This window comes from Cebus imitator, unplaced genomic scaffold, assembly GCF_001604975.1.
Source record: "Cebus imitator isolate Cc_AM_T3 unplaced genomic scaffold, Cebus_imitator-1.0 Scaffold204, whole genome shotgun sequence".
Classification (NCBI taxonomy): Eukaryota; Metazoa; Chordata; class Mammalia; order Primates; family Cebidae; genus Cebus; species Cebus imitator.
Window position 1 is genome coordinate 3,309,613 of NW_016107519.1, and position 11,699 is coordinate 3,321,311.

Sequence of the window (11,699 nt, forward strand, 5' to 3'; positions counted from 1 at the left end):
AAAAAAAAAAAAAAAAAAAAGGAGTATTTAATTGTTGGTAATTGGGCTTATGAGGAGCTAATCTTTAAATGATGACTTTTAACAAAACAATGGAGTTGGGACCTTTTACTTAAAGTGTTTAAAATGGTCATTGAATAGTTAAAACCATGTGATACCAATGTTAAAAGAATCAAAAACAAATTGATCCTATCAGCCATTTGCTAAAGCTACCTTGTTCTCCCTAGAAGCCAACCACTGTTTTAAATTTTTTCTGTTACTTTCATCTTTTAAAAATGTTTTCTTTTCCTAAAAAGGAATCCAGAACACTGGCTGAAATTGCAAAAGCAGAGCTGGATGGCACCATTTTGAAGAGCAGACCTCTACGAATTCGCTTTGCCACACATGGAGCAGCCCTAACTGTGAAGAACCTTTCTCCAGTTGTTTCCAATGAGCTGCTAGAGCAAGCATTTTCTCAGTTTGGTCCAGTAGAGAAAGCTGTTGTGGTTGTGGATGATCGTGGTAGAGCTACAGGAAAAGGTTTTGTAGAATTTGCAGCAAAACCTCCTGCACGAAAGGCTCTGGAAAGATGTGGTGATGGGGCATTCTTGCTAACAACGTAAGTTTTAAATATCTTGTCCTTCTATCCAGTTACATATGGGCTTCTCTCTATTCTGGAATTCTGTCTTTCCTTGCAGTTCATACTAGCATATGGTAAGTAGGTGTTAAGTAAATATTCAGTGAATATAAATAAGAAATTTTTGTGTACTGGTAGGAGTCAAGAGTCATATATTTTCTTCAAACTTCAGAGTTTAGTTAAATCTCAGGAATGTTTTGTATTTTGATTTTGTCTAATGTACTGAACATCTATATACAAAGTAAAATCTATAAACTTTAATCCTTTTAGAAATTGTAATCAGCTTTATTTGCACCTAATTGACATTCATTAAAAAGCACCGTAGGGGTGCGATGGCTTATACCCACTGGGCGAATCACCTGAGTCAGGAGTTCCTGACCAGCCTGCCAGCATGACAAAAGCCCATCTCTACTAAAAATACAAAAATTAGCCAGGCGTGGTGGTGTGTGCCTGTAGTCCCAGCTACTTGGGAGGCTGAGGTAAGCCTCGAGAATCACTTGAACCCAGGAGTTGGAGGTTGTAGTGAGCTGAGATCGTGCCCCTGCACTCCAGCCTGTGCGACAGAGTGAGACGACTCCTTCTCAAAAACAAAAAAACCTCGTCTCTACTAAAAATACAAAAATTAGTTGGGCATGGTGACACATCCCTGTAATCCCAGCTCAGGAGGCTGAGGCAGGAGAATTGCTTGAACCCTGGAGGCAGAGGTTGCAGTGAGCCCAGATCATGCCACTGCACTTCAGCCTAGGTGGCAGAGTGAGACCCTGTCTAAAAAATAATAGCACCTTGGGCTGGGCACGGTGGCTCATGCCTATAATCCTAGCACCCTGGGAGGCCAAGATAGGTGGATTGCCTGAGCTCAGGAGATTGAGACAAACCTGGGAAACATGGTGAAACCCTGTCTGTACTAAAAATACAAAGAATTAGCTGGGCGTGGTGGCGTGTGCCTGTAATCCCAGCTACTTGGGAGGCTGAGGCACCAGAATCAGTCGAACCCTGGAAGCAGAGGTTGGAGTGAGCCCAGATTGCTCTACCACATTCCAGACTGGATGACAGAGTGAGACTATGTCTTTAAAAAAAAAAAGGTTGGGCTCGGTGGCTCATGGCTCATGCCTGTAATTTCACCACTTTGGGAGGCTGAGACAGGCGGATCACCTGAGGTCAGGAGTTCGAGAGCAGCCTGGCCAACATGGTGAAACCCTATCTCTACAAAAAATACGAAAATTAGCTGGGCTTTGTAGTGGGTGCTTGTATCCCAGCTACTTGGGAGGCTGAGGCATGAGAATCGCTTGAACCTAGGAGGCAGAGGCTGCAGTTAGCTGAGATGGTGCCACTGTACTCCAGTCTGGGTGACAAGAGCCAAACTGCGTCTCAAAAAAAAAGAAAAAAAACACAACACCTTGGGGAGCCCAGCATGGTGGAATGCACAGTAGTCTCAGCTATTTGCCCTGTAGTCGGTCCCAGCTACTCAAGAGGCTGAGGTGGAAGGATCACTTGTGCCTAGGAGGTCAAGGTTACAATAAGAACCAGTCTCTATTTAAAAAGAAAAAAAATAAGATAAAAAAAGACATTCTGTTTTAGAGCTCAGTGAGGTGTTTTTTTGTTTTTGTTTTTTTTTTTGAGACGGAGTCTCACTCTGTCACCCAGGCTGAAGTGCAGTGGCGATCTCAATTCACTGCAGCCACCACCTCCCAGATTCAAGCAGTTCTGCTTGAGCCTCCCAGGCAGTTAGGATTACAGGTGTGTGCCACCGTGCCCAGGTAATCTTTTGTATTTTCGTTTTTTTAGAGGGAGTCTTGCTCTGTCACCCAGGCTAGAGTGCAGTGGCATAGTCTCAGCTCACTCAGCCTCCCGGGTTCAAGTGATTCTCCTGCCTCAGTTTCCTGATGAGCTGGGATTAGAGGTGTGAGCCACCACATTTGGCTAACTTTTGTATTTTTAGTAGAGATGGGGTTTCACCATGTTGGCCAAGCTGATGTCGTACTACTACCTCATGTAACCTCCCCTGCCTCGGCCTCCCAAAGTGCTGGGATTACAGGTATGAGCCATTGCTCCTGGCCTATGTTTTTGTAGAGATGGGGTTTCATCATGTTGGCCAGGCTGGTGTCGAACTCCTAACCTCAAGTAATCTACCTGCCTGGGCCTCCCAGAGTGCTGGGATTATAGGCGTGAGCCACTTCGCCTGGCTGAGCTCAGTGAGTTTTAACCAACGTATTTATGCATGTAATGCACTGCCATAATAAAAATAGAGAACATTTCCATTACCCCACACAAGTTCTGTTGTTCCCTTTTACAGTTAGTTATTCTGCACTCTTTATCTACCTGCCTTACATACCTATTTCTGTTACTATAAATGAGTTTTTTTTTTTTTTTTTGGGGACAGAGTCTCATTCAGCTGCCCAGGCTGCAGTGCAATGGCTCATTCTCGGCCCACTGCAACATCTGCCTCTCAGGTTCTAGAGATTCTCCAGCCTCAGTCTCCTGAGTAGCTGGGATTACAGGTGTGCGCCACCATGTCCGGCTAATTTTTTTGTATTTTTTAGTAGAGATTGGTTTTCACCATGTTGGCTAGGCTGGTCTCAAACTCCTGACCTCAGGTGATCTGCCAACCTTAGCCTCCCAAAGTGCTGGGTTTATAGGTGTGAGCCACCTTTCCCGGCCTAAGCCACTGTGCCTGGCTGTGTTTTCTAATATTAAGTGAAATCATGTAGTATGTACTCTTTTGTGTCTGGCTTCTCTTGCTTAGCATAATGTTTATGAGATTTCATTCATATCTTTGTGTGTATAGTATTTTGTTTCTTTTATGGTGAAATCATATTCCATGGGATAGATATAACTATTTTGTTTGTGACGTATGGGTGGATATTTGGGTTGCTTACAACTACTGGCTATTGTGAATACAGATACTATGAATATTTGTTTTCAAGGTTTCTTGTAAATATTATGCTTTGATGTGGCTTACGTAAATATTTAGGGGTAAATTGCTGTATGTTTAACTTTATAAGAAACTGCCAAACTGTTTTCCGTAGTGGTTGTACCATTTTTTACATTCCTGTTGGCAATGAGTGAGTGACTTCTAGTTACTCCATATTTTACCCACACTTGGTGTTTTTATTTTTTATTTTTAAATTTTATTTTTATTTAAAAAATTTTTAATTTATTTAATGTTTTGAGACAGAGTCTCACTCTGTCACCCAGGCTGGAGTGCAGTGGCACAATCTTTGCTCACTGCAACCTCCACCTCTCGAGTTCAAGCAATTCCCCCACCTCAGCCTCCAAGTAGCTGGGATTACAGGCGTCTGCCACCACACCTGGCTAATTTTTGTATTTTTAGTAGAGATGGGGTTTCACCATCTTGGCCAGGCTGGTCTTGAATTCCTGGACTTAGGTGATGCACCTGCCTCAGCCTCCCAAAGTGCTGGGATTACAAGCGTGAGCTACTGTTTCTGGCCTTTTTTTTTTTTCCTTGAGGCAGGGTCTCGGTGTATCTCCCAGGCCTGGAGTACAGTGGCATGATCACAGCTCATTGCAGCCTTGACCTGCTAGATTCAAGTGATCCTCCCACCTCAGCCTTCCAAGTTGCTAGGACTATAGGGATGCACCACCACGCCCAGCTAACTAAGAACTTTTTTTTTTTTTTTTTCCTGAGATGGAGTTTCGTTCTTGTTAACCAAGCCGGAGTGCAATGGCGCGATCTTGGCTCACCACAACCTCCGTCTCCTGGGTTCAAGCAATTCTCCTGCCTCAGCCTCCCGAGTAGCTGGGTCTACAGGCGTGCACCACCATGCCCAGCTAATTTTTGTATTTTTAGTAGAGACAGGGTTTCACCATGTTGACCAGGATGATCTCGATCTCTTGACCTCGTGATCCACCCGTCTCGGCCTCCCAAAGTGCAGGGATTATAGGTGTGAGCCACCGTGCCCGGCAAGAACTTTTTATTGATAGCTTTTTTTTGGAGACAGGGTCTCACTGTCACTCAGGCCGAGTGCGATCACAGCTCACTACACCCTCAACCTCCTCAGGCTCATGTGATCCTCCCACTTCAGCCTTCTGAGTAGCTGGGACCACAGGCATGTGCCACCATGCCTGGCTAATTTTTGTACTTTTTGTATTTTTGTCATGTGGCCCGGGCAGGTCTTAAACTCCTGGGCTCAAGCAATCTTCCTGCTTTGGCCTCCCATAGTGCTAGGATTGTAGACACGAGCTACTGCTCCTGGCTGGTAGGCAGGTAGGTAGGTAGGTAGATAATTTATTTATTTATTTATTTATTTAAGACAGGGTCTTGCTGTGTTACCCAGGCTTGAGACAGGGTATTGCTCTGTTACCCAGGCTGGAGTACAGTGGCATGATCTCGGCTCACTGCAACTTCTGCCTCCCGGGTTCAAGTGATTGTGCTTCAGCCTCCTGAGTAGCTAGGATTACAGGCATTCACCACCACACTGGGCTAATTTTTTTTTTTTTGCAACAGTCTCACTCTGTTGTCAGGCTGGAGTTCAGTGTCGTGATCTGGCCCACTGTAACTTCTGCCTCCTGTGTTCAACCTATTCTCCCTCAGTCTCCGGAGTAGCTGGGACTACAGGTGTGTGCTACTACGCCCAGCTAATTTTTTGTATTTTTAGGAGAGACAGAGTTTCAGCGTGTTGGCCAAGATGGTCTTCATCTCTTTTTTTATTTTTTTGTTTTTACTTATTTATTTATTTTTTGTATCTTGGTCTTCATCTCTTTACCACATGATCCACCCACCTCAGCCTCCCAAAGTGCTGGGATTATAGGCGTGAGCCACAACACCCAGCCTAATTTTTGTATTTTTAGTAGAGATAGGGTTTTGCCATGTTAGCCAGGCTGGTCTTGAACTCCTCACCTCAAATGATCCACCTGCCTTGACCTTCCAAAGCGCTGAGATTACAGGTGTGAGCCACCACGCCCGGCCTTGGATGATCGCTTTTAAATAAATTAAAAAGAATTTTGTGGGAATGGGCAAGGTGTTGAACATTTTGTCTGTCAGATACATCATAATCACATTCTTGGATTTTTGTGGCAACACTGGTTATTTGTTCTATTTTTCAGGTGAGAAAATTGGCCCAGAGATGTAATTTGCTTAAGTTGTACAGCTAGTGAGTTGTAGTCAGTTGTATTAGGTGTGATGTTTTGTCTGATGCCAAATCTCAGGGAGTAGTTTATTCTGCCAGCAGACTTTCCTTGCTTAGGAACTTTATTACTTGTTAGTTAAACCTTCTCATGGAACTCAAGATGTTCTTGTTCGCATAGTAGTCCCAGCTGGAATGTCACTTAATAGAATATTTCTGTAACTGCCTTATTTAAACTGGGCTCCCTTTGTTATTCTGAATGACTGCATTGCTTCTTTCCTTCCTAGCTCTTAGACTCAGTGTTTTTTGTTTACTCACATATATTTTTTTTCTCTCTTTTTAGGGACTATTTTGTTTACCTTTGTATCCCTTGCCCTAAGTACAGTCTTTTTGTTTTTTTGAGACCGAGTCTTGTTTTGTCACCCAGGCTGGAGTGCAATGACACCATCTCGGCTCACTGCAACCTCTGCCTCCTGGGTTCAAGCAATTCTCCTGCCTCAGCCTCCTGAGTAGCTGGGATTGCAGGCGTGTGCCACCATACCTGGCTAATTTTTGTATTTTTAGTAGAGACAGGGTTTCTCCTGTTGGCCAGGCTGGTCTCAAACTCCTAGCCTCAAGTGATCCATTCACCTAAGCCTCCCAAAGTGTTGGGATTTTACAGCCTTGAGCCACCATGCCTGGCCTGAAGTTTTTCTGTTTCTTATTATGAATTTTTTCTTATATCATTGAAGATTCTGTATAGTATGTCATAATTGTGTCAGATTTAACTGTTCCTACCATGATAAACATTATGGTACATAGTGTTTAGTCACCCTTTGTTTTTTTTTTTTTTTTTTTTTTCGGAGTTTCGCTGTTGTTACCCAGGTTGGAGTGCAATGGCGTTATCTCGGCTCACTGCAACCTCCGTCTCCTTGGTTCAAGCAATTCTCCTGCCTCAGCCTCCCGAGTAGCTGGGACTACAGGCGTGCGCCACGATGCCCAGCTAATTTTTGTATTTTTAGTAGAGACGAGGTTTCACCATGTTGACCAGGATGGTCTCGATCTCTTGACCTTGTGATCCACCCGCCTCGGCCTCCCAAAGTGCTGGGATTACAGGCTTGAGCCACCGCGCCCGGCCTGTTTTCTTATTATAGATTTTAAAAAATGCTTAATTCACTTTTTTTGGTGTGTTTAAAAACACTATGTAGTAGCTGCAGCTGGAGGCTCGGACTTTGCACTGAGACTTGTGTTTGTCTCTTTGAGATGGTTATTTAATTCCTGATAGGGAGACTTGGTGAACACAATCTCTTTCCTGAGATTGGGGGTGATGTAGCTGTAGGTCATGGAGATAGCATCAAAGGTAGCCTTTGCAAAGTTGCCTAGAGTGGCAATGTAGCCCCTGGCCAAGGTATAGCAGTTGGTACTGGCCATCATCAGCAGTGTTTTAGGCACGGGCTGAGATGATATTAGTGCCCCTGGGAGTGCGGATGAGTCACACCAGCACAGAGCCACAGTACCAAGGAATGGTATGGGGTTTGCTGATCTTATTCTCCCAGTAGTCTTGCCGCATAGCAGCAGTGGAAAGCTTGCCCAGGATGATGAACCCCTGCATGGTGGTAGTTACAACCCGGGAGCACATAACATTCAGACTAATGTGGCTATTCTAGTCACCGATAGCAACAAATGCCGTGAACCTGATCTGTTGGCTATCAAGGGTTTGCCTTTACATGAACATAATCTTCGAAATCTTGGAAAAAGTCAAAGATTTTAAGACTCCTTGATAGACAGGGAGAGAGAGATCTCCAGGGACTTGATCTTCATGTCCTTGACTAGGAGGCCCAATTTGATGTTGGGGGGCCATTCCTTGTACTCAACCTGGCCTCTCTGAACTTGGCACCTTCTGCCCACCAGGAATAGAATTTTTTTTTTTTTTGAGACGGAGTTTCGCTCCGTTGCCCAGGCTGGAATGCAGTGGCATGATCTCAGCTCACTGCAACCTCCGCTTCCCGGGTTCAAGTGATTCTCCTGCCTCAGCCTCCTGAGTAGCTGGGATTACAGGCACACACTACCATACCTGGTTGATTTTTGTGCTATTTGGGCTGTTACAACCAAGTATCATAGACTGGCAGGTTTATAAACAACAGAAATTTATTTTTCGCAGTTCTGGAGGCTGAGAAGTTGACGATCAAGGTGCTAGCAGACTCAGTGGGTGGTGAGGTCCTGCTTCTTGATTCATAGACAGCCATCTTCTCACTCTGTATGCCTCTTATCATCTAGGAAGGGATGAGGGAGGAGCCTTTGGGATCTCTTTTATAAGAACGCTGCTTCTGTTCGTGAGGATGCTACCTTCTTGACCTGTGCACCTCCCAGAACCCCAAATACTGTAACATTAAGGATTGGGTTTCAGTACATGAATTCTGAGGTGACACAAACATTCAGTTTATATCAAGGAGTAACCTCTTTTCTGTTACAACTACTAATATGGCTCATGTTCTTTTTATATATGGCATTACTCTTATTTGCTAATTTTTGTCCCTTTTCATTTTATTGTTTTTGGGAGAAAAATAATTTACTGGTTTCTATATCAGTTCTCTTCCAACACTGTGTTGTATTTCTGTGCCGTTTAGAGACCTTTGTGGCTTCGATAATTTTTGAGATTGACAGATGTTAAATTTTTAAATTAATAATTAAAGTAAAATTTAAAAAACCTGTTGTATTGGCAAAGATTTAAAAAATGCCTAGTGAATAACAGTGAAGCCACATGAGTATTTTTATTTTATTTATTTATTAAAAATATTTTTTAGGATCAAGGTCTCACTCTTGCCCAGGCGGGGTACAGTGTGTTGATCATAGCTCACTGTAACAAACTTCCTGCCTTAGTCTCTGGAGTAATAACAGTTGGGACTATAGGCACACCCCACCAGAGACCACTGATTATTATTTTTATTTTTGGAGATAGAGTCTCGCTCTGTCACCCGGGCTGGAGTGCAGTGGTGCGAACCCGGCTCACTGGAACCTCTTCCTCCCGGGTTCAAGCGTTTCTTGTGCCGTAGCCTCCTGAGTGGCTGGGACTATGGCCAGCTAGTTTTTTGTATTTTAGTAGAGACGGGGTTTCGCCATGTTACCCAGGGTTGTTTTGAAATCCTGAGCTCAGGCAATTTTCCCGCCTCGGCCACCCAGCCCGGGTAACAGACCAAAGTGCTGGGATTACAGGCGTGAGCCACCGTGCCCGGCCTTATTTTTTTTTAGAGAGACAGTCTCAGTGTGTTCCACAGACTGGTCTTGAACTCCTGGCCTCAAGGAATCCTTCTGTCTTGGCTGCCCAAAGTGCTAGTGTGCCTGGCTTCAGGCTTGCTTTTTAAAACTCCTTTCTGTACACTTTCCTGGGCAGAAAAGTACAAAAATCTTGTACTTTTCCTATTTTATATTCATATTTAAAAGGGATTGCTTTTCCAAACATTTTATTTGCTTTTTCACATCTTTCCATTAAATGAGGTTACTTTTAGACAAAAAAAAAATCCTTTAAGAAAAACAACATCATAATATTTCCTTTGCCTGTTGGAAATATGAGTTATTTAGAAAAACGTGCTCATAGGTATAAATTGTTACTTAACTTAGGAAAGCAACATTAATCCTTGATATAGTATCGCTGCTAATTGGATCCAATTTTAGTTTTTTGCTTTCTTTTTTTGTAAAGATTGATATTTCCTTATTTGTAGTTATTTGTAAAGACTGATACTTTCTTATTTCTTTTTTTTTTTTTTGAGACGGAGTTTCGCTCTTGTTACCCAGGCTGGAGTGCAATGGGACGGAGTTTCGCTCTTGTTACCCAGGCTGGAGTGCAATGGTGCGATCTCGGCTCACCGCAACCTCCGCCTCCTGGGTTCAGGCAATTCTCCTGCCTCAGCCTCCTGAGTAGCTGGGATTACAGGCATGTGCCGCCATGCCCAGCTAATTTTTTGTATGTTTAGTAGAGACGGGGTTTCACCATGCTGACCAGGATGGTCTCGATCTCTTGACCTCATGATCCACCCGCCTCGGCCTCCCAAAGTGCTGGGATTACAGGCTTGAGCCACCGCGCCCGGCCGATACTTTCTTATTTCTTAGAGGTCTTCAAAAGAAGAAAAAGAAAAATCTAAAAAATTAAAACAAGCTGGGTACAGTAGTAGGTACCTGTAGTCCCAAGTACTCCAAAGGCTGAGGATTGCCTGAGCCCAGGAGTTTGAGACTAGCCTGGGCAACATAGTGAGACCCTTGTCTCTCAAAAAAAGAAGAAGAAGAAAAAAAAATCAGATCCCTTTTCTTAAAATTACCACATGGATCTCTTGTGTCATTTTGTAAATCTAAGATAACATTATGAGATCCTACTGATTTTATTTTTCCTCCATCATAAAATTTTACTGATATTGTCATCCTGGTAATTATTACTATTTGAGACAGGGTGTTGCTCTGCCACCCACTGTGGAGCGCAGTGGCATGATCTCGGCTCACTGCAATCTCTGTCTCCTGGGAAGTGATTCCTGTGCGTCAGCCTTCTGAGTAACAGGGACTATAAGCGCACACCATCACACTCAGCTAACTTTTAAATTTTTTCTAGAGATGGGATTTTACCATATTGGCCATGGCTGCATCCTGGTAATTATTTTATCATTGCTCTTCAGCTGTTCTCAACCATGCTTATAAATAAAATGAAAAACCGTCACAAAATGGTACATGTCTATAAGGATAATTCAGTGCAGAAATAAATTGTCATCATTGCACATTCCTCATTTTAATAATTACATGTAGCTTGGGCAACATGGCAAAACCCTGTCTCTACAAAAATATAGAATAATTAGCCAAGCATGGTGGTGCACACTTGTAGTCCCAGCTACTTGGGAGGCTGAGGTGGGAAGATCACTTGAGCCTGGGAGGTCAAGGCTGCAATGAGCAGTCCTAATGCCATTGCACTGCAGCCTGGGCAACAGAGCAAGACCCTGTCTCAAAAAAGAAAATTACATATTGCATTATCTTTTAAGTCACTGTTTGTTTTTTGGGCAAATTCTGCTCTCACCCAGATTGCAGTGCAGTGGCATGATTGTAGCTCATTGTAACCTAGACTTCCTGGCCTCAAATGATCCTCCCATCTCGTTCTGCCAGAGTGTTGGGATTACAGGCACAGGCCACCTTGCCCAGCCCTTAAGTCACCATGTTTTTAGTACTGTATACTCTACTTTTTTCCCACAGTTCTAAGGAAAGATCAGTCACAAATATGTATTTCATATTATATATCATTACAGAAAACATGAAAACCACAGATGTATACCAGTTGGTATGGCTAAAAAAATTACTGTGTTGGGAGGTTGAGGCGGGTAGATCACGAAGTTAGGAGTTCAAGATTAGCCTGGCCAAGATGGTGAAACCCTGCCTCTACTAAAAACAGAAAAATTAGCCGGGCATGGTGTTGGGTGGGCGCCTGTAATCCCAGCTACCCAGGAGGCTGAGGCAGAGAATTGTTTGAACCTGGGAGGCGGAGGTTACCGTGAGCTGAGATCGCGCCACTGCATCCAGCCTGGGCGACAAAACGAGACTCCATCTCAAAAAAAAAAAAAATTGTTGTGCATGCATACAATGCAAAAATGGTGCCAGCCGTTTTACATTGAGTACATTGGATATCTGAAAAAAAGCATATATAGGTGATTCACTCTATTTAGCATTATGCATACATCCCAGCAGAAAGGAAAGTCTGAAGTGGTTTTCACAAAAATGTGATCGGAGCTCCTCTCCAAATGTTACGATTTCAGAGGACTTGTTTCTTCTATAGAACTTACTATTTTTTTCATATTGAAACATTTTTCAAATTTTTTTTTTTTGTAAATAAATTAACACTTTAAACTTTAGTATTTTCAGGCCTGAAAGAACACTGAAGGCCGGGCGCGGTGGCTCATGCCTGTAATCCCAGCACTTTGGGAGGCCGAGGCGGGTGGATCACGAGGTCAAGAGATCGAGACCATCCTGGTCAACATGGTGAAACCCCGTCTCTA

At 43.4% G+C, this 11,699-nt stretch overlaps 1 protein-coding gene across 1 annotated transcript in view; it reads left to right on the forward strand.

Moving 5' to 3' along the window:
• PSPC1 (paraspeckle component 1) overlaps nucleotides 1-11,699 on the forward strand; it is an 89,747-nt gene that overhangs the window by 13,252 nt on the left and 64,796 nt on the right. The window contains exon 2 of the mRNA XM_017548220.2: nucleotides 294-595. Within this exon, the coding sequence (XP_017403709.1) occupies nucleotides 294-595 (302 nt within the window). The remainder of the gene's footprint in view (nucleotides 1-293; nucleotides 596-11,699) is intronic.